Here is a 24414-nt window from a genome sequence, read left to right on the forward strand (position 1 = left end):
TTTTGCAGGTGGGCTCCACAGTGGAGGTGAAGAGTGCAGAGGGGATCTGCAGTGAGGCAACCATCAACAAACTCACAGATGCCAGTTGGTACACAGTGGGTGAGTACAGCAACAACACTCAAACTAGTTTACAAGAAGTCCTGCTCCTCTGTTATCACCTGATAATGGTAGACTACATACAGTGGCTTGCGAAAGTATTCACCCCCCTTGGCATTTTTCCTATTCTGTTGCCTTACAACCTGGAATTAAAATGGATTTGGGGGGGGGTTGTATCATTTGATTTACACAACATGCCTACCACTTTGAAGATGCAAAATATTTTTTCTTGTGAAACAAACAAGAAATAAGACAAAAAAAACAGAACTTGAGCAAGCATAACTATTCATCCCCCAAAGTCAATACTTTGTAGAGCCACCTTTTGCAGCAATTACAGCTGCAAGTCTCTTGGGGTGTCTATATAAGCTTGGCACATCTAGCCACTGAGATTTTTGCCTATTCTTCAAGGCAAAACTGCTCCAGCTCCTTCAAGTTGGATGGTGTATAGCAATCTTTAAGTCATACCACAGATTCTCAATTGGATTGAGGTCTGGGCTTTGACTAGGCCATTCCAAGACATTTAAATGTTTCCCCTTAAACCACTCGAGTGTTGCTTTAGCAGTATGCTTAGGGTCATTGACCTGCTAGAAGGTGAACCTCCATCCCAGTCTCAAATCTCTGGAAGACTGAAACAGGTTTCCCTCAAGAATTTCCCTGTATTTAGCGCCATCCATCATTCCTTCAATTCTGACCAGTTTCCCAGTCCCTGCCGATGGAAAAACATCACCACAGCATGATGCTGCCACCACCATGCTTCACTGTGGGGATGGTGTTCTCAGGGTGATGAGAGGTGTTGGGTTTGCACCAGACATAGCGTTTTCCTTGATGGCCAAAAAGCTCAATCTGACCAGAGTACCTTCTTCCATATGTTTGGGGAGTCTCCCACATGCCTTTTGGCGAACACCAAACGTGTTTGCTTATTTCTTTCTGTAAGCAATGGCTTTTTTTTGGCCACTCTTCGGTAATGCCCAGCTCTGTGGAGTGTACGGCTTAAAGTGGTCCTATGGACAGATACTCCAATCTCCGCTGTGGAGCTTTGCAGCTCCTTCATGGTTATCTTTGGTCTCTTTGTTGCCTCTCAGATTAATGCCCTCCTTGCCTGGTCTGTGAGATTTGGTGGGCGGTCCACTCTTGGCAGGTTTGTTGTGGTGCCATATTATTTCCATTTTTTAATAATGGATTTAATGGTGCTCCGTGGGATGTTCAAAATGTGGGATATAAAAAAAAAAAAAAAAACCCTGATCTGTACTTTTCCACAACTTTGTCACTGACCTGTTCGGAGAGCTCCTTGTTCTTCATGGTGCCGCTTGCTTGGTGGTGCCCCTTGCTTAGTGGTGTTGCAGACTCTGGGGCCTTTCAGAACAGTTGTGTATATATACTGAGATCATGTGACAGATCATGTGACACTTAGATTGCACACAGATGGACTTTATTTAACTAATTATGTGACTTCTAAAGGTAATTGGTTGCACCAGATCTTATTTAGGGGCTTGATAGCAAAGGGGGTGAATACATACAGTGAGGGGAAAAAAGTATTTGATCCCCTGATGATTTTGTACGTTTGCCCACTGACAGACATTATCAGTCTATAATTTTAATGGTAGGTTTATTTGAACAGTGAGAGACAGAATAACAACAAAATAATCCAGAAAAAAGCTTAAAGGGAGTGCTCCTAATCTCAGTTTGTTACCTGTATAAAAGACACCTGTCCACAGAAGCAATCAATCAATCAGATTCCAAACTCTCCACCATGGCCAAGACCAAAGAGCTCTCCAAGGATGTCAGGGACAAGATTGTAGACCTACACAAGGCTGGAATGGGCTACAAGACCATCGCCAAGAAGTTATGTTTTTCCTTTCACTTCACCAATTTAGACTATTTTGTGTATGTCCATGACATGAAATCCAAATAAAAATCCATTTAAATTACAGGTTGTAATGCAAAAAAATAGGAAAAACGCCAAGGTGGATGAATACTTTTGCAAGGCACTGTACGTCTTTGTTGGTTGGTTGCATTTTGACTATTCTCTGTCATAACTGACTCTTGGTCAATAATACTATTTGTCTATATGATCCTGGGGAAGCAGTATACTTTGGTGTTAATGTTTAACATAAATACAATCTGGGCGGCAGGTAGCCTAGCAGTTAAGAGCGTTGGGTCAGTAACCGAAAGGTTGCTGGTTCAAATCCCCGAGCCGACTAGGTGAAAACTCTGTCGACATGCCCTTGAGTAAGGCACTTAACCCTAATTGCTCCTGTAAGTCGTTCTGGTTAAGAATAAATGTCAAATGTAAACATTACAAGGGAACTGCTTCCCACTGTGTTCCAGTGTTTGACGATGGGGATGAGAAGACACTCCGCAGGACGTCTCTGTGTCTGAAGGGAGAGAGACATTTTGCTGAGAGCGAGGTAAGAGGACTGGTCTTCTGACCTCACTATCTTCTTGGCCATTTGATTTGGTGGTCTCTCTGTTATTTTTGCTCTTTGATATATTGATTAAGACCCCTCTCTTTCTTGCTCCCTCTCCTCACTCCTCTCTATCTCTCTCTGTTGTTATCTAGACATTGGACCAACTGCCCCTGACCAACCCGGAGCACTTTGGCACCCCCGTCATCGGGAAGAAGGGAAACCGCGGAGGAAGGAGGTCATCTCAGGCTCAGTAAGTAGACCCTTCTTTTACCTTTCTCTTAACCCCTATTTTATTTTAAAACACACCTTTACCCCCCCTCTACGTTAACCTTTTAAAGCAAAACGCCACTCAAAACCAACCTTTTGGTTTATTTTATGTCATGTTTTCAAGCTATTGGACTTTCAAGAAGCAAAATGTCACTTGCCACATCATCATATGATGCATTTTGCTTCTTGAAAGTCCAATAGCTTGAAAACTTGACTGCTGATATGCAAAACATTTTAGGATTGTATCAACAGTGGACTAATGGAAAAAATATATACCCAAAACGTTTTTGAGTGGAGTTTTCCTTTAATGCTAGCCTGCAGTGGGCCATGTGGAACCACTGTGTTCTTGCTTTGGATACGGTTTGACCTGCAGTGGGCCATGTGGAACCACTGTGTTGTTCTTGCTTTGGATACGGTTTGATGACCTAACCTGCACTACCGCTTACAGCATGCTTCTTTAGATGCTCTGCCTGTAAACATTCAGACATGGTCATTATACAGTGCATTTGGAAGTATTCAGACCCCTTTTTCCACATTTTGTTACGTTACAGCCTTATTCTAAAAAAAATTTTTTTTTACATCAATTTACACACTACCCCATAATGACAAAGCAAAAAAAGGTTTTATGAAATGTTTGCAAATAAAAATATACCTTATTTACATAAGTATTCAGACCCTTTGCTATGAGACTCGAAATTTAGCCCAGGTGCTTCCTGTTTCCATTGATCATCCTTGAAATGTTTCTACAACTTGATTGGAGTCCACCTGTGCTAAATTCAATTGATTGTACATGATTTGAAAAGGCACACACCTGTCTATATAAGGTCCCACAGTTGACAGTGCATGTCAGAGCAAAAACCAAGCCATGAGGTTGAAGGAATTGTCCGTAGAGCTCCGAGACAGGATTGTGTCGAGGCACAGATCTGGGGAAGGGTACCAAAACATTTCTACAGCATTGACGATCCCCAAGAACACAGTGGCCTCTATCATTCTTAAATGGAAGAAGTTTGTAACCACCAAGACTCTTCCTAGAGCTGGCCGCCCGGCCAAACTGAGCAATTGGGGGAGAAGGGCCTTGGTCAGGGAAGTGACCAAGAACCCAGTGGTCACTCTGACAGAGCTCCAGAGTTCCTCTGTGGAGATGGGAGAGCCTTCCAGAAGGACAACCATCTCTGCAGCACTCCACCAATCAGGCCTTCATGGTAGTGGCCAGACGGAAGCCACTCCTCAGTAAAAGGCACATGACAGCCCGCTTGGAATTTGCCAAAAGGCACCTAAAGACAATGCAGGAGTGGCTTCGGGACAAGTCTCTGAATGTCCTTGAGTGGCCCAGCCAGAGCCCGGACTTGAAACCGATCGAACATCTCTGGAGAGACCTGAAAATAGCTATGCAGCAACGCTCCCCATCTAACCTGACAGAGCTTGAGAGGATCTGCAGAGAAGACTGTGAGAAACACCCCAAGTACAGGTGTTCCAAGCTTGTAGGGTCATACCCAAGAATACTTGAGGCTGTAATTGCTGCCAAATGCGCTTCAACAAAGTACTGAGTAAAGGGTCTGAATACTTATGTAAATGTAATATTTTTATTTTTAATAAACTTGCAAACATTTCAAAAAACCTGTTTTTGCTTTGTCATTATGGGGTATTGTGTGTAGATTGAGAATTTTAAATAAATGCATTTTTAGAATAAGGCTGTAACGTAACAAAATGTGAAAAAAAGTCAAGGGGTCTGAATACTTTCTGCACCCACAGTAAACAACAACAACAACAACAACATAGTTAGATTTATGATGAAGTTGAATAAAATGTAATGACTGTTTACAGTTGAACATTTGTAACTGGCTCCCATAGGCCTTTGTGGTTGATAGTGTTGAGCTTTCTATAGAGCTCTGTAGAGGCTTCTGACTGAGACTGAAGGTTTTGACAGAGACAGACTATAGCTTCTGACCTGTAAAGATTATGTTCTGACGTAGTCCCCTTGTTCAACCCATCAGTGCGAATGATGAAAAGGACTCGTCCTCCAGTGATGACGACAATGAGGACAGGAGGAGGCTAAACGATGACCTGCTGGGTAAAGTGGCCAGTATTCAGACTGGGACAGACCGGACATCCTGGTACCTGGCCCTGGTAAGTCACATCATGCATAGACCCTAGCCACACACACACTCTGTCGGTCTCTCTCTCTCGCTGCCTGTCGGTCTCTCTCTCTCTCGCTGCCTGTCGGTCTCTCTCTCTCGCTGCCTGTCGGTCTCTCTCTCTCGCTGCCTGTCGGTCTCTCTCTCTCGCTGCCTGTCGGTCTCTCTCTCTCGCTGCCTGTCGGTCTCTCTCTCTCGCTGCCTCTCTCTCTCTCTCTCGCTGCCTCTCTCTCTCTCTCTCGCTGCCTCTCTCTCTCGCTGCCTCTCTCTCTCTCTCTCGCTGCCTCTCTCTCTCTCTCTCGCTGCCTCTCTCTCTCTCTCTCGCTGCCTCCCTCTCTCTCTCTCGCTGCCCCTCTCTGCCCCTCTCGCTGCCCCTCTCGCTGCCTCTCTCGCTGCCCCTCTCGCTGCCTCTCTCGCTGCCCCTCTCTCTCTCTCTCTCGCTGCCTCTCTCTCTCTCTCTCGCTGCCTCTCTCTCTCTCTCTCTCGCTGCCTCTCTCGCTGCCTCTCTCTCGCTGCCTCGCTCGCTGCCTCTCTCTCTCTCTCTCGCTCGCTGCCTCTCTCTCTCTCTCTCTCTCGCTCGCTGCCTCTCTCTCTCTCTCTCGCTGCCTCTCTCTCTCTCTCTCGCTGCCTCTCTCTCTCTCGCTCGCTGCCTCTCTCGCTCGCTGCCTCTCTCTCTCTCGCTCGCTCGCTGCCTCTCTCTCTCTCGCTCGCTCGCTGCCTCTCTCTCTCTCGCTCGCTCGCTGCCTCGCTCGCTCGCTGCCTCTCTCGCTCGCTCGCTCGCTGCCTCTCTCGCTCGCTCGCTCGCTGCCTCTCTCGCTCGCTCGCTCGCTGCCTCTCTCTCTCGCTCGCTCGCTGCCTCTCTCTCTCTCGCTCGCTCGCTGCCTCTCTCTCGCTCGCTCGCTGCCTCTCTCTCGCTCGCTCGCTGCCTCTCTCTCTCTCGCTCGCTCGCTGCCTCTCTCTCTCTCGCTCGCTCGCTGCCTCTCTCTCTCGCTCGCTCGCTGCCTCTCTCGCTCGCTCGCTGCCTCTCTCTCTCGCTCGCTCGCTGCCTCTCTCTCTCTCGCTCGCTCGCTGCCTCTCTCTCGCTCGCTCGCTGCCCCTCTCTCTCTCGCTCGCTCGCTGCCTCTCTCTCTCGCTCGCTGCCTCTCTCTCTCGCTCGCTCGCTGCCTCTCTCTCTCTCTCGCTCGCTGCCTCTCTCTCTCGCTCGCTGCCCCTCTCTCTCTCGCTCGCTCGCTGCCTCTCTCTCGCTCGCTCGCTGCCTCTCTCGCTCGCTCGCTGCCTCTCTCGCTCGCTCGCTGCCTCTCTCGCTCGCTCGCTGCCTCTCTCTCTCGCTCGCTGCCTCTCTCTCGCTCGCTCGTTCCCTCTCTCTCTCTCGCTCGTTCCCTCTCTCTCGCTCGCTGCCTCTCTCTCTCTCGCTCGCTGCCTCTCTCTCTCTCGCTCGCTGCCTCTCTCTCTCTCGCTCGCTGCCTCTCTCTCTCTCTCTCGCTGCCTCTCTCTCTCTCGCTCGCTGCCTCTCTCGCTCGCTGCCTCTCTCTCTCTCGCTCGCTGCCTCTCTCTCTCTCGCTCGCTCGCTGCCTCTCTCTCTCTCGCTCGCTCGCTGCCTCTCTCTCTCTCGCTCGCTCGCTGCCTCGCTCGCTCGCTGCCTCTCTCGCTCGCTCGCTCGCTGCCTCTCTCGCTCGCTCGCTCGCTGCCTCTCTCGCTCGCTCGCTCGCTGCCTCTCTCTCTCGCTCGCTCGCTGCCTCTCTCTCTCTCGCTCGCTCGCTGCCTCTCTCTCGCTCGCTCGCTGCCTCTCTCTCTCTCGCTCGCTCGCTGCCTCTCTCTCTCTCGCTCGCTCGCTGCCTCTCTCTCTCGCTCGCTCGCTGCCTCTCTCGCTCGCTCGCTGCCTCTCTCTCTCGCTCGCTCGCTGCCTCTCTCTCTCTCGCTCGCTCGCTGCCTCTCTCTCTCTCGCTCGCTCGCTGCCTCTCTCTCTCTCGCTCGCTCGCTGCCTCTCTCTCGCTCGCTCGCTGCCTCTCTCTCTCGCTCGCTGCCTCTCTCTCTCGCTCGCTCGCTGCCTCTCTCTCTCTCTCGCTCGCTGCCTCTCTCTCTCGCTCGCTGCCCCTCTCTCTCTCGCTCGCTCGCTGCCTCTCTCTCGCTCGCTCGCTGCCTCTCTCGCTCGCTCGCTGCCTCTCTCGCTCGCTCGCTGCCTCTCTCTCTCGCTCGCTGCCTCTCTCTCGCTCGCTCCCTCTCTCTCTCTCGCTCGTTCCCTCTCTCTCTCTCGCTCGTTCCCTCTCTCTCGCTCGCTGCCTCTCTCTCTCTCGCTCGCTGCCTCTCTCTCTCTCGCTCGCTGCCTCTCTCTCTCTCGCTCGCTGCCTCTCTCGCTCGCTGCCTCTCTCGCTCGCTGCCGCTCTCTCTCTCGCTCGCTGCCGCTCTCTCTCTCGCTCGCTGCCTTTCTCTCGCTCGCTGCCCCTCTCTCTCTCTCTCTCGCTGCCTCTCTCTCTCGCTGCCTCTCTCGGTCTCTCTCGCTGCCTGTCGGTCTCTGCCTGTCGGTCTCTCTTCCTTATAAACATTAACTATGGAATGCAAATGGAATTTTGACTTGGGAGCACCAGTGCCGCTCAGATAATACATTGAATAGCACATGGTTACATCTGTATCATTGTTTCAAGTCCGGTGTGCTCAGGCTGTTGTTGGATTTGTATTATTTGAGGGGAGTGCATGAGCAAAGTCATTTGTATTATTTGACTTTTCCTGTGAGAACCTTTACCACAAGCATGTCTGATTAGGTTTAGCTGTACCACAGCCTCTGGCATAGAAACAAACATGGCTTAGTGTCCGTGGTTGCTCATTTACAAAGCAGAAAACCGCTTGTCTCCAAACTGAAGACCTATTTTACCGGAGCAAACTTTTATTTCTAGCACCAATTCGCAGGACACTCTTAAAGGGGTATACACAAATTAATTATCATGACGTTCCAATAAACCCCATTTGATCTTTACATTTTGGGGGGGGGATCCCATCAAGGTGTGCCACGGTTCAAAAAAGGTTGGAAACTACTGGTTTATACAACCACCTGAAAAACAGAACCCATTGTGAAACTGAAAGCAAATGGATAATAACCTTCCTTGGCCTTTGGTCCTTCTTGTATGATACTTCTTTGATATTAGGGCTGGGTGATACAGACAAAATATCGTATGATATTTTTCTCATATTTGACGGTATTTTATGTTTCTGAATAATACAAGTTCTAAATATGATTTATGAGTAGTGCATAACCCTAGAATGGTGGCAACCTGAATTCTAAGTGATTTTTAATAGGCTTTCTCTATTCTGATGGTTTTGTACTCAACCAAACTAGGAAGAAACTGACAGTGACGTTGTCCAACTTGTTGAACTTTTCATTTATTGAGCACTGTATAAAAATACCTTTATAGATGGTACGTGGATCCATATCGGTATTCACAATATATCGCCCAGCACTATTTGTAATTGCTCCTAACTTTCCCTTTCTTTACGGGTTTTGTCTAGGTGATATCACCCAGCTGCAATGATGACCTGACAGTCAGGAAAGACCAATGTTTAGTGAGATCATTTGCAGACTCCAAATTGTAAGTATTGTTCATCCTACTCTTGTGTTGTAGAGTTAAGGAAATTCTGGTCAGTTTACAAATATTATGTCTTGTTTGATATTTGCCCCATACATTTTCTAGCCAAGGGCAATGTAAACATGCATGTATTTTTGCTATTATTTGCTATTATAGTGTTCTCAGAATTGGTAACATTTGTAGCTGAATACACATGCATTTAGATGTTTTTTTGTGGGGGTTTTTCAGTCGCACGGTGGCAAGAAAGGAGATCCATGAAGTGAACATGGATAGCGTATCTAAAGCTGAGTTCTCGTCGAGGAATGGTAAGGTTGGCTCACCTAGGGAGCTCAACAATCAATTCCAGTTAGTTCAAGAACTGAATAGGTGTTCCTATGGAGAAATGTATTGTCCAAGTCAACTGAATTGACATAAAATTAACCTGTAACTCTTGACTTCCTCTGGCTATTCCCAGGTTTGGACGAGGCAGTGTATTTCCTCAAAACCAAGGTGGTCCCTGACAGTTGGAAGATGGACATGAGCGAGATCTTAGAATCCTCCAGCAGTGATGAGGAGGAGGACAAGGAAGGAGAAGATAGTGAGGAGGAGGAGGAGAAGGAGGAGGATGACGACGAGGTAAGAGGAACACTTCTGTTTCAGGCTAGAAGGTTATTTCAAGCCTACAAGTAAACCACTTTCCTTTTAGGTGCTGACTGGACCAGCACCTTGCCACATTCAGAAATTAGACATTTCTATCAGTTTTGACAAAGCAGTAGTTTTAACTGTATACTGAAGTGTAATGTTCTAACAATTGCCATCATAACCTGCTTGTGAAGCCTGGGCTTGGCTATCGTAATAGGTACTACTTCACGGAGGGAGAAAAAAGGAAGTTCTTATCTTATTTTGCCATGATAAGGGTTCAAAACGAGAGCCGTCTCCATTGAGTAATGTAAACCCAGCTGTTGTATTGCACACTGTAGTGACCTCACCTGCCTGGTCTGTCAATGAAGTTGGCTTGTACAATGCCTTCATTGCATTCCCACTCTGACATCTTATGGCTACTGAATCACCTTGATTGAGCCAGACTCCCAATAGACCCTGGATGCATCCCAAATTGCACTATATTCCTTTTTAGTGTAACTACATTTGACCAGGGCCCATAGTCACTAGGGTGCCATTTGGGACACACCCCCAGTGTGTGGGACAGCCCCTGCCTCAGGAACAACAATGGTTTCATTCTTCTTGCTCCCAGAGTTTTGGACAAATGGCCATTTGTGTGGTTTCCGACACTGTTCCCATAGCAACCGGCAGCTACTTCCTATCGTTTAGAGAGGGGCTGTGGGGATTGGCTGTGGTCCAGTGGAGTTGTGCCAGCCAGGCTGTCCTAAAATAGGTTCACTTTACTGTGTATTTACTTGTGTCTGGAGCATTTTATGTCAATCATGGTATAGTTCACACATTACACACACTGTACATTCAGGAAGTATTCAGACCCCTTGACTTTTTTTGTTGTAAATTATTTCATGCAAGTGACTTGGCTTGACAAGTAACAGAATGAGCAACATTTTCAGAAGCAAAGTATGAGCTCAAAATAATCTGTTACCTGACTGACTACTGGCCTTGGTATACGTAACATTTTCCTCTGCTCTAGTAGCATTGCTAGCTCTACAGGAATGTACAGTTGAAGTCGGAAGTTTACATACTTAGGTTGGAGTCATTAACTTTTTCAACCACTCCACAAATTTCTTGTTAACAGACTATAGTTTTGGCAAGTCGGTTAGGACATCTATTTTGTGCATGACAAAAGTAATTTTTCCAACAATTGTTTACAGACAGATTATTTCACTTATAATTCACTGTATCACAATTCCAGTGGGTCAGAAGTTTACATACACCAAGTTGACTGTGCCTTTAAACAGCTTGGAAAATCCAGAAAATGATGTCATGGCTTTAGAAGCTTCTGATAGGCTAATTGACATCATTTTAGTAAATTGGAGGTGTACCTGTGGATGTATTTCAAGGCCTACCTTCAAACTCAGTGCCACTTTGCTTGACATCATGGGAAAATCAAAATAAATCAGCCAAGACCTCAGGAAAAAAAATTGTAGACCTCCACAAGTCTGGTTAACCCTTGGGAGCAATTTTCAAACACATTGGAAGTGATGCAGACAATTACATTGATAGAAGATACAATCTATCTGCAATATTAAGCTGATCCATCCCCCCCAGAAAAAAAATAAAAAATAAATAAATAAATAAATTCAAACGCATGAAGGTACCACAATCTGTACAAACAATAGTATGCAAGTATAAACACCATGGGACCACGCAGCCGTCATACCGCTCAGGAAGGAGACACGTTCTGTCTCCTAGAGATTAATGTACTTTGGTGCGAAAAGTGCAAATCAATCCCAGAACAACAGCAAAGGACCTTGTGAAGATGCTGGAGGAAACGGGTACAAAAGTATCTATATCCACAGTAAAACGAGTCCTATATCGACATAACTTGAAAGGCCGCTCAGCAAGGAAGAAGCCACTGCTCCAAAACTGCCATAAAAAAGCAAGACTACGGTTTGAAAAAGCCAGACTACGGTTTGCAACTGCACATGGGGACAAAGATCGTACTTTTTGGAGAAATGTCCTCTAGTCTGATGAAACAAACAAAAATAGAACTGTTTGGCCATAATGACCATCATTATGTTTGGAGGAAAAAGCGTGTGCGAGCAAGGTGGCCTACAAACCTGACTCAGTTACACCAGCTCTGTCAGGAGGAATGGGCCAAAATTCACCCAACTTATTGTGGGAAGCTTGTGGAAGGCTACCCGAAACGTTTGACCCAAGTTAAACAATTTAAAGACAATGCTACCAAATACTAATTGAGTGTATGTAAACTTCTGACCCACTGGGAATGTGATGAAAGAAATAAAAGCTGAAATCATTCTCTCTACTATTATTCTGACATTTCACGTTCTTAAAATAATGTGGTGATCCTAACTGACCTAAGACAGGGAATTTCTACTAGGATTAAATGTCAGGAATAGTGAAAAACTTAGTTTAAATGTATTTGGCTAAGGTGTATGTAAACTTCCGACTTCAACGGTAGCTATGTCAAGACTGATGGGGTTTTACGTGCATGCCCCGTTGTCTTCCGTCTTTTTAAAAACGTTACCTTTATTTTACCAAGTTAGTTGCATTGATATTTGGGGCTAAAATATGTTTGTCAAGAGACCTTGTCAAAATAGCAGCACAATCACTGACTGATAATGACTAACATATCGTCGGTTGATGCCTCATTTGCCTATTTTAACCAAGGTGTGTTGCGTTTACCTTCCCAGCAGCCTGAGGACGAGGCGGACCCAGAGGAGAGGGATCACTTCCTGCAGCAGCTGTATAAGTTCATGGAGGATCGAGGTGAGCCTTCAGCCCTGTCCCATATCCTCCTGCCATCTCCCCGTTTATATGTCCCAAATAGCACCCTATTTCCTATATAGTGCCCTACTTTTGACATGGGCCAATTGGTGATCTTTCATATGACTTACTGCGCACAACACTTTACTGCAAGCGCACAAACACACTACCTGGCCGGCTCTGGCTCTGAATGCCCCATCCATCCTTCATTTGATTTCACTGCAGTTCTTTATCACGCAATGCATCCTTATCAGTCATTCAACGACAACACATGAAATAAGAACAATGGTCCTGTGATTTGGAATGCCCTAGAATGTGCTGCTTTTCCTCTGTGTAACGTCACTGCTCCTCTTGTCCTCTCATCCTCAGGGACGCCAATTAACAAGCCTCCTGTGCTCGGCTACAAGGATCTGAACCTCTTCAAGCTCTTCAGGCTAGTCTACCAGCAGGGGGGCTGTGACAAAGTGAGTGAATCTCATCTATACAGCTACCCCCCCCCCCAACCCCCCCCTTTCATCTGAGTCCTCCTCACAGACTGTCTGGTCTCGTCATCTAATGTGAACAACCTGTTCTCACCAGCTTTGTCTCTCCTCTGCCTCTGTAAGCAGACTTGCAGCATTTAGATTTTTAGTGGACTATCAAGGTCATGGAGGGGCTGTCTGGCTGGTGTTTTGCACGTCAGCTGCTATGAGGGCAAAGAAAACAACAGGCCTGAAATATGACTTAACAATTTTGACGTTGGTAGCGTTTTGTCTCACTACCTCCCTGTTTGTTTTGTTGAAGATATTATTGATATAGCGTAGCCTACATGAATGATTATTCATATGTTACGTTGATGGTTGTTATTTGCAGATTGAAAGTGGATCTGTGTGGAAACAAATCTACATGGACCTGGGCATTCCCATCCTAAACTCTGCTGCCTCCTACAATGTGAAGACTGCCTACAGAAAGTAGGTGTTTGTTCACCTCACTCAGACTGAAAAGCGCTCTTTACCAGACAAGTCTTTATTTTGAAGCTATTGACAGTCATTTGCGTTGACGTTGAGAAATGAACTCAATGTCTGTTGCCGTGATAAATTCAAACTGTGTTCTAGGCCGGATTACTGTGAGTCTATATAAATACATTTGATTGATGGATATTTTAAGTTTTTTGCACCAAGATTATTTAGAAGTGTGTGGTGAGTGACATTTACTGTGCTTGAGGGAGTGCTAATACATTGTGTGTGTATTTGTGTGTAGGTACCTGTATGGCTTTGAGGAGTACTGCCGCTCAGCCTGCATCGTGTTCAGGACCATCCACCACAACGAGGCTCGTCCAGCCTCCCAGTCCTCCCAGTCCCAGACAGAGCATAAGGCTGCCCAGGTCCTTCAGGTAACGGTGAAGGACAAAGACAAGGAGAGCCAGGGTCCAACACCACCCGTCCAGACTGAGTCTGTTGCATCCACAGAGGACAAGCCTGCCCAGGAGGAGGCTGAGTCGGGGAGTGAGAGTGACAAAGAGGGCCACACAGATATCTCCTCTCCCAGGGTTAGTAGGAGTTTTCAAAAACAACTTTTGTCCTGTGTGGTGGTTTACTTGTGATTTGCACACAACTTTTTCTGAACTCTGTTAGATTTCCTCCCAATTCGCCTTCTCAAAATTAATTGAACTTGGGTTCATCCCATCTGATCTTTTCATCTAATGCGTTTTGAGGAAGAGGCGAGGAAAAAGTGAGAAAGCGCTGTACTATAGTAACTGTAGATTTTTTGCAGAGTTCCAGACACTAATATGTTCTCAATCCTTTCCCTCAGGGGAGGAGACGGTGCACTGTGACCCCGGTCAAAGCTGAGACGAAGGAACCTGTCAAGCTGGAGAAGATCAAAGAGCAGGAGCCGAGTGGTCTGGGTGTGGGGGAGACCAGCGGAGAGGAGACGGGAGGTCGAAGAGAAAGCAGCAGGTCAGACGGAGGGGACACCCCGGGGAAGAAATGCAGCCGACGCCTGGAGGAGTCCGATAAAGAGTCTGAGGACGAAGGGGAAGATGAGGACAGCGAGAGGAGAGTTGGAGAACGGTACTGTTGAATGTTAATGAAACATCACAGTGTAATATTAATGGTGATCGATTTAATGGAATGTTTAAGATGAGGTAATGAATGAATGTCACCTCAGGGCAAGTCTATTGGCTGCCAAGTATGAATCTTCTCAAGTTCCTCCATTTTGTACTTGTCAGGATGTGTTGCCATTGAACAGAATAGAATGTTGTGAATTGGGTAACACACAGGCAGAATATAATTATAATCTCAGTGTGGTTTCACATACTTGCTGAAAGTCTTGTGATGCCATGTTTTCTGGTTGGTTTCCTATTGGATGGGAGTGCAGCTGAATTGTTTTGTTTTGCTGTAGTGTGCCGAGCTCACTGTCGTATTCTCACTAGGAAGCAAACTGACCGAAACGGGGAGAGAAGACCTACCTAAACTTGTCCAATAAGAAACACACATTTTTGTTGCAAAACGTTTTGCTACGGTGTGAACTAATGAATGAGTCCCATTTATATCATGTGAAATTGGAGTAGTGCCAGTTGTACTGGCTGAAAAGCTTCTTCACTGAGTTTGAGGGCCTCGTTCTGATGGCTCTACAGGGAGCCCAAAGGTCTTTTGTGATGTTACTGTAGGACTGTTTTGTTCGATCACAGAAAAGGAGTCTGTAGAGAACCCTTGAGTAGCCTGGCCTACCAGGGTAAAGCGACGTGTCCTGCCCAGGGTTTTGATGAAAATAAGCGTTTGCATCGTTATGAACAGCGAGGTCTGTCGAGAGGTCAGCTTAGCTTCTCCATCTACAGTGCCTTCAGAATGCATTCACACTCCTTGACTTTTTCCACATTTTGTTGTGTTACAACCTTAATTTAAAATGGATTAAATGTCCATAAAAAAAAGGTCACTGGCTTACACACAATACTCTATAATGTCAGCGGAGAAAAAAAAACAAAAAAAACAAAAAAAAAACAATTATACAACATTTAAAGCGGAAATGTCTTGAGTCAATAAGTATTCAGCCTCTTTGTTATGGCAAGCCTCAATAAGTTCAGGAGTGAAAATGTGCTTAACAAGTTGCATGGACTCACTCTGAGCACAATAATAGTTTTTAACATGATTTTTGATCTCTGTACCCCACACATACATTTATCTGTAAGGTCCCTCAGTCGAGCAGTGAATTTCAAACACAGATTCAACCACAAAGACCAGGGAGGTTTTCCAATGCCTCGCAAAGAAGGACACCGGTTGGTAGATGCGTAAAAATAAAATAAGCAGACATTGAATATCCCTTTGAGCATGGTGAAGTTATCAATTACACTTTGGATGGTGTACACCCAGTCCCTACAAAGATACAGATGTCCCTCCTAACTCAATTTCCGGAGAGAAATTAAACCACTCACCATGAGGCCAATTGTGACTTTAAAACTGTTAGAGTTGAATGGATGTGATGGGAGAAAACTGAGGATGGATCAACAACATTGTAGTTACTCCACAATACTAACCTCATTGACAGAGTGAAAAACAGGAAGCCTGTACAGAATACAAATATTCCAAAACATGCGTCCTGTTTGCAACAAGACACAAAAGTAATACTGCAAATAAATGTGGCAAAGAAAATAACTTTTTGTCCTGAATAAAAGTGTTATGTTTGGGGCAAATCCAATACAACACATTACTGAGTACCACTCTCCATATTTTCAAGCATAGTGGTAGCCGCATCATGTTATGGGTACAGTGCATTCGGAAAGTATTCAGACCCCTTGACTTTTTCCACATTTTGTTACGTTACAGCCTTATTCTAAAATGTATTAAATAAAAAATGTTCCACAGCAATCTACACACAATACCCCATAATGACAAAGCGAAAACAGGCTCTTAGAAATGTTTACAAAGTTAAAAATAATCAACTGAAATACCTATTTACGTATTCAGACCCTTTGCTATGAGAATCCAAATTGAGCTCAGGTGCAACCTGTTTCCATTGGTCATCCTTGAGATGTTTCTACAACTTGATTGGAGTCCACCTGTGGTAAATTCAATTGATTAGGCATGATTTGGGAAGGCACACACCTGTCTATATAAGGTCCCACAGTTGACAGTGCATGTCAGAGCAAAAACCAAGCCATGAGGTTGAAGGAATTGTCTGTAGAGCTCCAAGACAGGATTGTGTCGAGGCACAGATCTGGGGAAGGGTACCAAAACATTTCTGCAGCATTGACGATCCCCAAGAACACAGTGGCCTCTACAAACTTCTTCCATTTAAGAATGATAACCACCAAGACTCTTCCTAGAGCTGGCCGCCCGGCCAAACTGAGCAATCGGGGGAGAAGGGCCTTGGTCAGGGAAGTGACCAAGAACCCAGTGGTCACTCTGACAGAGCTCTGGAGTTCCTCTGTGGAGATGGGAGAGCCTTCCAGAAGGACAACCATCTCTGCAGCACTCCACCAATCAGGCCTTCATGGTAGTGGCCAGACGGAAGCCACTCCTCAGTAAAAGGCACATGACAGCCCGCTTGGAATTTGCCAAAAGGCACCTAAAGACAATGCAGGAGTGGCTTCGGGACAAGTCTCTGAATGTCCTTGAGTGGCCCAGCCAGAGCCTGGACTTGAAACCGATCGAACATCTCTGGAGAGACCTGAAAATAGCTATGCAGCAACGCTCCCCATCTAACCTGACAGAGCTTGAGAGGATCTGCAGAGAAGAATGTGAGAAACACCCCAAGTACAGGTGTTCCAAGCTTGTAGGGTAATACCCAAGAAGACTTGAGGCTGTAATCGCTGCCAAAGGTGCTTCAACAAAGTACTGAGTAAAGGGTCTGAATACTTATGTAAATGTAATATTTCAGTTTTTTATTTTTTATAAATTAGCAAACATTTCTACAAACCTGTTTTTGCTTTGTCATTATATGGTATTGTGTGTAGATTGAAGGTACATAAAAAATAAAAATAAAGGTTTTTAGAATAAGGCTGTAACGTAACAACGTGGAAAAAGTCAAGGGGTCTGAACACTTTCTAAAGGCACTGTATGCTTGTAATCGTTAACGACTGGGGAGTTTCTCAGGATAAAAATAAACTTGATGGAGCTAAGCACAGGCAAAATCATAGAGGAAAACCTGGTTCAGTCTGCTTTCCACCAGACACTGGGATATTTAATTAACCTTTTAAGTAACCTAAAACACAAGGCCAAATCTACACTAGAGCTGCTTACCAAGATGACAGTGAATGTTCCTGTGTGGCCAATGAACAGTTTAGACTTAAATCTACTTAAAAATCTATGGCAAGACCTGAAAATGGTTGTTTAGCAATGATCAACAACCAATTTGACAGAGCTTGATGAATTTTGAAAAGCGTAATGGGTGAATGTTGCACAATCCAGGTGTGGAAAGCACTTCGATTTATCCAGAAAGACTAAAAGCCGTCTACGGTCCTTCTACAAAGTATTGACTCGGGTGTGAATACTTATGTAAATTAGATATTTAATTTTCAATACATTTGCAAACATTTCTGAAAACATGTTTTCACGTTGTCATTATGGGGTATTGTACAGTGGGGAAAAAAAGTATTTAGTCAGCCACCAATTGTGCAAGTTCTCCCACTTAAAAAGATGAGAGAGGCCTGTAATTTTCATCATAGGTACACGTCAACTATGACAGACAAAATGAGGAAAAAAAATCCAGAAAATCACATTGTAGAATTTTTAATGAATTTATTTGCAAATTATGGTGGAAAATAAGTATTTGGTCACCTACAAGCAAGCACGATTTCTGGCTCTCACAGACCTGTAACTTCTTCTTTAAGAGGCTCCTCTGTCCTCCACTCGTTACCTGTATTAATGGCACCTGTTTGAACTTGTTATCAGTATAAAAGACACCTGTCCACAACCTCAAACAGTCACACTCCAAACTCCACTATGGCCAAGACCAAAGAGCTGTCAAAGGACACCAGAAACAAAATTGTAGACCTGCACCAGGCTGGGAAGACTGAATCTGCAATAGGTAAGCAGCTTGGTTTGAAGAAATCAACTGTGGGAGCAATTATTAGGAAATGGAAGACATACAAGACCACTGATAATCTCCCTCGATCTGGGGCTCCACGCAAGATCTCACCCCACAGTTGATTCAAAAATGATCACAAGAACGGTGAGCAAAAATCCCAGAACCACACGCGGGGACCTAGTGAATGACCTGCAGAGAGCTGGGACCAAAGTAACAAAGCCTACCATCAGTAACACACTACGCCGCCAGGGACTCAAATCCTGCAGTGCCAGACGTGTCCCCCTGCTTAAGCCAGTACATGTCCAGGCCCGTCTGAAGTTTGCTAGAGTGCATTTGGATGATCCAGAAGAGGATTGGGAGAATGTCATATGGTCAGATGAAACCAAAATAGAACTTTTTGGTAAAAACTCAACTCGTCGTGTTGGGAGGACAAAGAATGCTGAGTTGCATCCAAAGAACACCATACCTACTGTGAAGCATGGGGGTGGAAACATCATGCTTTGGGGCTGTTTTTCTGCAAAGGGACCAGGATGACTGATCCGTGTAAAGGAAAGAATGAATGGGGCCATGTATCGTGAGATTTTGAGTGAAAACCTCCTTCCATCAGCAAGGGCATTGAAGATGAAACGTGGCTGGGTCTTTCAGCATGACAATGATCCCAAACACACCGCCCGGGCAACGGAGTGGCTTCGTAAGAAGCATTTCAAGGTCCTGGAGTGGCCTAGCCAGTCTCCAGATCTCAACCCCATAGAAAATCTTTGGAGGGAGTTGAAAGTCTGTGTTGCCCAGCGACAGCCCCAAAACATCACTGCTCTAGAGGAGATCTGCATGGAGGAATGGGCCAAAATACCAGCAACAGTGTGTGAAAACCTTGTGAAGACTTACAGAAAACGTTTGACCTGTGTCATTGCCAACAAAGGGTATATAACAAAGTATTGAGAAACTTTTGTTATTGACCAAATACTTATTTTCCACCATAATTTGCAAATAAATTCATAAAAAATCCTACAATGTGATTTTCTGGATTTCTTTCTCTCATTTTGTCTGTCATAGTTGACGTGTACCTATGATGAAAATTACAGGCCTCTCTCATCTTTTTAAGTGGGAGAACTTGCATAATTGGTGGCTGACTAAATACTTTTTCCCCCCACTGTATGTAGATGGGTGATAAATACTTTTTAATAAATGTTGAATTCAGGCTGTAACACAATGTGGAATCAGTCAAGGGGTATGAATATTTACTGAGGGCACTGTATGTTGAACAAGCTTTGAACCTGTGTTAATGGTGATAGTAACCTGCTTTTGGAGGTTAGCTAGCAGCGGCTTCTTTATTTTACCTGCATTTGGAACTTGTATGTTGATTTACACAATCACCTTTTGATTCAAGTCATGATTAGGGATATTTTAGGCAAGGGTGATCAGCTAAACATGAGCAGCTAGCTTTTATTTTTGTGAATGGGCACCGTAAGTATGCATGGGTTGGGTTACTAAAATATTTAAAAGGCTATTTGGGACAGCTTTTCTGTTGCCTGGTTACCCATCCACATTGCTCCGGCCAAACACCTCGCCCACTAATGTTCTTTCTCTACAATGAGTCTGGGGCGTGTTCAAATAGAAATAGGCTATGTAGATCAAACACGACTCCGACATGTAGAATAAGGAATCACATCGGCTCTATTCATGGCATTTCTATCTGCAACATTCAAGAATATTTGGCAACTGAACAAGGCCCTGGATTTTCCTCCCTCCCTGCCGACTTCTGTAATGCAAACACATTCTGACCTTTCTGGTTGGTCCTAGAAACCGATGGGTTTGGCCAGAGCCGGCCTACATAATGACGTCAACGTTGATACTCTGATTGGTTAATCGCTGTTGAATTTGTTTTGTACGCCCCTCATTTTGATGTCACACAAACAAATTCTAGGATGTCAGTTTCAGACAATGTATGTAGTGATCGTCAGAAGAGCAGCGGAACTATTCAGGATTATGAGTCATCAGGCTAAGCTTTTCTGTGCATAGGTTTTTCCTTTGGCCCTGTTTTGATGTGCGTGCGTGTGTACAGGGCTGAGGACGAGGACTCAGAAGACTCTGTGACAGGGACTAAGGTGAAGGTGAAGTACGGCCGAGGGAAGACCCAGAAGATATACGAGGCCAACATCAAGAAGACTGAGAACGATGATGCCGGAGATGTCCTGTACCTGGTCCACTACTATGGCTGGAACGTCAGGTAACCCATGGACACATGCTTCCGTTCTCACCCACCTCAAAGACATTATGGGGATTTCTGTGTGTTTATGATTCGCTGTCTTGGTCATGGCAGTATTTTCAGTATTACTTATCCACCTGTCTCTATTTCTCTCTGTTTTTGAAGTTACTTGACTGTCAATGTAGTGCGAGGATCTTTCTGCCATAGAAACCCTTGGGCGGGCTGCTTAAGCGGTTTTTTTGGGACACCTAAGTCCAAACTGTAAAATATAATATTTTTAGACCTACATTTTCGGGATGGAAGAACGCTTTCAGTGTAAACTTAAACAACTAAAACCAGATATAAAGTATGTAGAAAAGATAATGGACCTATATATTTTTTAAATAATATAATCTTTGAGAACTAACAGTCACCAAAATAAAAGCTTGACAGTCAGGGGAGTTGAAAATTCCCAAAACATTGAATTTAACAGTATTGATTTTGTTATTAAGTTTAAGAACACTGCATTAGCCATGGCAAAATGCACAGAATTGCTGGAAATTATCTTTAAAACTGCAACATTTTCTCTCAGCTCCATGGCAAAATGTGTAGAATTGCCGGAAATTAACTTTAAAAGTAAATCTCAGCTCCATTGAGAAATTCGTAGAATTGCAGGAAATTGACCACTATCATTGCCACGCCCCCTGCCACGCCCATCGCCTAAGCCCCTTTTTGATCCAGAAATAAACCTGTAATTTGTTTCTTAGTGCAAGCAGTGTGTTACTGTTGCATGTGTATAATCTGAGAGATTTAATGAGTGAGTCTAGCTATAATGTTTACGGTTTAATTTCCCCTCTATAGGTATGATGAGTGGGTCAAAGCAGACCGGATTATCTGGCCTGTCGACAAGGGCGGAACAAAAAATAAACAGAAAAAGAAAGTCATGAACAAAGAGGATGGAGAGAAGGACAAGCAGGGGAAGCTGGGTGGGTTGAGAGGTCGCCCTCTTCTCAGAACCACTCCCCCCAGTGCCAACCGCAGCGTCTCCAAGACCCCCAGCCGTGAGGGGCGCTCCAGCAGCAAGAGCAAATCTGACTCATCAGCCCTGCCCAACGGAGAGGGTAAGAGACACGAGACCTGTACCTAAACCAGCATGTAACATGACTCCACGGGTGCATCCCAATAGTGAACCTTGGCTTTCTTTTCTCATCTCATCACCTTAATCTGCACCTATTATCAGTCCTATGGAGAGGGTGGACCTGTGGGGCTTGTTCAGCAGGGTGCAATGTTATAGAATGTTCAGACCGAAACGTAGAATAGATCTGCAGCGTCTGTCATGTAGAATCGTGACAACTTTATTCATTCAATTTGTCTGTGAACAGGTACCCCTCGCCGACGCACAAGAAGAACCTCTGGGATGTATGACTCGGACAGGGATGCCAACTCCAATGGTAAGTACATACCTTTAAATACAGAGGCAGTATAGTGTAGTCACTACTTTAATTAGGATAACTATGATAGTCCACATCTAAGGATGATTAGAGGGTGTTTCTGGCCACGTGAGGCGGATTTTATCAGACACAGATTAAACCTAGTCCTGGGCTAAAGTAGCCCTTTCAGTGGACATTCTGCATTGATTTTGAGTCCAGGACTACACTTAATCTGTGTCTGGGGAAACTACCCCTTGGTGTTTGGAAGTAATGGTTATTTAAATGATTGAAGCCAGGAATTTTGTTAGGATGGAGCTAACCCTTGATGTGCCCCCTCTACTTCTCTTAGAAGAGTCAGGGAATTCGTCCGAGGACAGTGAGTCAGAGGATTCTCCTGAGAAGAAGCCTGCATGGGCGGAGAGAACGGACCCCGCCACGGCCCGTAAGCAGGAAGAGGAGGAGGACCTGAGGGTGGAGAGAGGAAGAGCAGAGGCAGTGGCCGCCGCAGCCCAAGCAGCAGCACAGCTCCAGCCCCCCAGCAGCCCTCAGGAGAAGGAGCAGCAGGAGGACAAACTCCCTGAGAGGAGGGAGCCTGTGAAGGAGAAAGAGGAGGCTGAGGAGCAGCCCCAGGCGCCCCCCATGACCCCTGAACCCAACAGACCCAAGGAAGAGAACCCCCCTACCCCGAAATCCCCCAGGTCTAAAGCAGCACGTAGAAGTAACGTTAGAGAGCCAGAGAGGAACACCAACAACACTGAGTCTGAAACACCCACCAACACCATCATCACCACCACTCCCAACCACACTGAGACAGAGTCGTCCCCCAGCCCACGCCCCCTGAAGAGGCAGGATGAGCCCATGGTGGTCCTTCACTGTCTCCCTGCTGAGCACCTACCCAGCATGCCCGACCTCCCCATCATGGACTCCGACACAGACTCCGCCACGGAGGAGGAGATTTGCAGGGAGCAGCGAGTCGTGGCCAAGCGTAAAGCCACAGAGCACAGGACGCCAGACAAGAAGGTGCGTCTAGACTGGAGGGAGGAGACTGCCAAAATGGGATCGCCTGAGAGGAGGCCCCATGATTCGCCTGGGGGGAGGCCCCATGATTCGCCTGGGGGGAGGCCCCATGATTCGCCTGGGGGGAGGCCCCATGATTCGCCTGGGGGGAGGCCCCATGATTCGCCTGGGGGGAGGCCCCATGATTCGCCTGGGGGGAGGCCCCATGATTCGCCTGGGGGGAGGCCCCATGATTCGCCTGGGGGGAGGCCCCATGATTCGCCTGGGGGGAGGCCCCATGATTCGCCTGGGGGGAGGCCCCCTGATTCGCCAGCGGGGAGGCCCCCTGATTCGCCAGCGGGGAGGCCCCCTAGGTCGCCAGCGGGGAGGCCCCCTGAGTCGCCAGCGGGGAGGCCCCCTGAGTCGCCAGCGGGGAGGCCCCCTGAGTCGCCAGCGGGGAGGCCCACTGAGTCGCCAGCGGGGAGGCCCACTGAGTCGCCAGCGGGGAGGCCCACTGAGTCGCCAGCGGGGAGGCCCACTGAGTCGCCAGCGGGGAGGCCCACTGAGTCGCCAGCGGGGAGGCCCACTGAGTCGCCAGCGGGGAGGCCCACTGAGTCGCCAGCGGGGAGGCCCACTGAGTCGCCAGCGGGGAGGCCCACTGAGTCGCCAGCGGGGAGGCCCACTGAGTCGCCAGCGGGGAGGCCCACTGAGTCGCCAGCGGGGAGGCCCACTGAGTCGCCAGCGGGGAGGCCCCCTGAGTCGCCAGCGGGGAGGCCCCCTGAGTCGCCAGCGGGGAGGCCCCCTGAGTCGCCAGCGGGGAGGCCCCCTGAGTCGCCAGCGGGGAGGCCCCCTGAGTCGCCAGCGGGGAGGCCCCCTGAGTCGCCAGCCGGGAGGCCCACTGAGTCGCCAGCGGGGAGGCCCCCTGAGTCGCCAGCGGGGAGGCCCCCTGAGTCGCCAGCGGGGAGGCCCCCTGAGTCGCCAGCGGGGAGGCCCCCTGAGTCGCCAGCCGGGAGGCCCACGACTCCAGAGCAGAGGCTGGAGGCGGGGGGACAGAAAGGAGAAGAGTGCCAGACGCCAGTGACGGGTAAAACGGAGCCGGAGGTTAAAACAGAGATGCCTGCCCTCACTCCTGAGGTGCAGTGTCGAGGTCCAGGAGAGGGAGGTATCACAGGAGGTTGGCCCAGGTCGGAGCAGCCAGGCTCGGGGGCAGAGGAGGAGCTGATGCCCCAGATAGGGCCTGAGGCGCTGGTCTGCCACGAGGTGGATCTGGACGACCTGGATGAGAAGGACAAGACCTCAGCAGAAGACCTCCTAATGATGATGAGTCAGGGGAAGGTACATGCTCCCCCTCCGTCCAATGCCTCCTCCCACCACCCCCAGACCCACAACAACCCTCCTCCGTCCTCCGGGGGCGCTGCTGCTCCACGAGTCTTCTCCCCCACCTCGGCCCCCAGCCCTGATGAGTCCATCAGCACCAAGAGTGAGAGTGACGTCACCATCGAGGTTGACAGCGTAGCCGGGGAGTCTCAGGAGGGGCTTGGTGATAACGAGTCGGCCAACTCCAACTGCTTTGAAGCCAGCACCAGCTCTAGCAACTCCAGCATGTCACTACAGGAGAGGGACACCAAGGACAGAGGTGGGTCACACATAGAATGGTATAGAATAGGCTATATCCATTTAGCCTAGCGGTTAGAGCGTTGGGCCAGTAACCAAAAGGTCACTCGTTCGAATTCCTAAGCCAACTAGGTGAAAAATCTCTGTGCCCTTGAGCAAGGCACTTAACCCTAATTGCTCCTGTAAGTCGCTCTGGATAAGAGCGTCTGCTAAATGACTAAAATGTAAAAATGTGTCTATTGCAAACAGTTCCATCACACATTAGTTTTTATACATGTTTTGCTCATTGCAAATAAGGTTTTAGTTGTTCAA

At 47.0% G+C, this 24414-nt stretch overlaps 1 protein-coding gene across 1 annotated transcript in view; it reads left to right on the top strand.

Annotated features, from left to right (window-relative positions):
- Nucleotides 1–24414, top strand: part of LOC311103070 (AT-rich interactive domain-containing protein 4A-like) — a 33501-nt gene that overhangs the window by 5673 nt on the left and 3414 nt on the right. The window contains exons 5-21 of the mRNA XM_084144597.1: nt 9–99; nt 2425–2504; nt 2657–2754; nt 4766–4898; nt 8408–8487; nt 8713–8789; nt 8939–9099; nt 11802–11874; nt 12241–12335; nt 12724–12821; nt 13111–13399; nt 13663–13922; nt 19940–20104; nt 20924–21183; nt 21445–21513; nt 21842–22606; nt 23516–24124. Coding sequence (XP_084000723.1) covers nt 9–99; nt 2425–2504; nt 2657–2754; nt 4766–4898; nt 8408–8487; nt 8713–8789; nt 8939–9099; nt 11802–11874; nt 12241–12335; nt 12724–12821; nt 13111–13399; nt 13663–13922; nt 19940–20104; nt 20924–21183; nt 21445–21513; nt 21842–22606; nt 23516–24124 — 3403 coding nt within the window. The remainder of the gene's footprint in view (nt 1–8; nt 100–2424; nt 2505–2656; nt 2755–4765; nt 4899–8407; nt 8488–8712; nt 8790–8938; nt 9100–11801; nt 11875–12240; nt 12336–12723; nt 12822–13110; nt 13400–13662; nt 13923–19939; nt 20105–20923; nt 21184–21444; nt 21514–21841; nt 22607–23515; nt 24125–24414) is intronic.

Source organism: Coregonus lavaretus (assembly GCF_964263955.1).
Source record: "Coregonus lavaretus genome assembly, chromosome: 27".
NCBI classification, from domain to species: Eukaryota; Metazoa; Chordata; class Actinopteri; order Salmoniformes; family Salmonidae; genus Coregonus; species Coregonus lavaretus.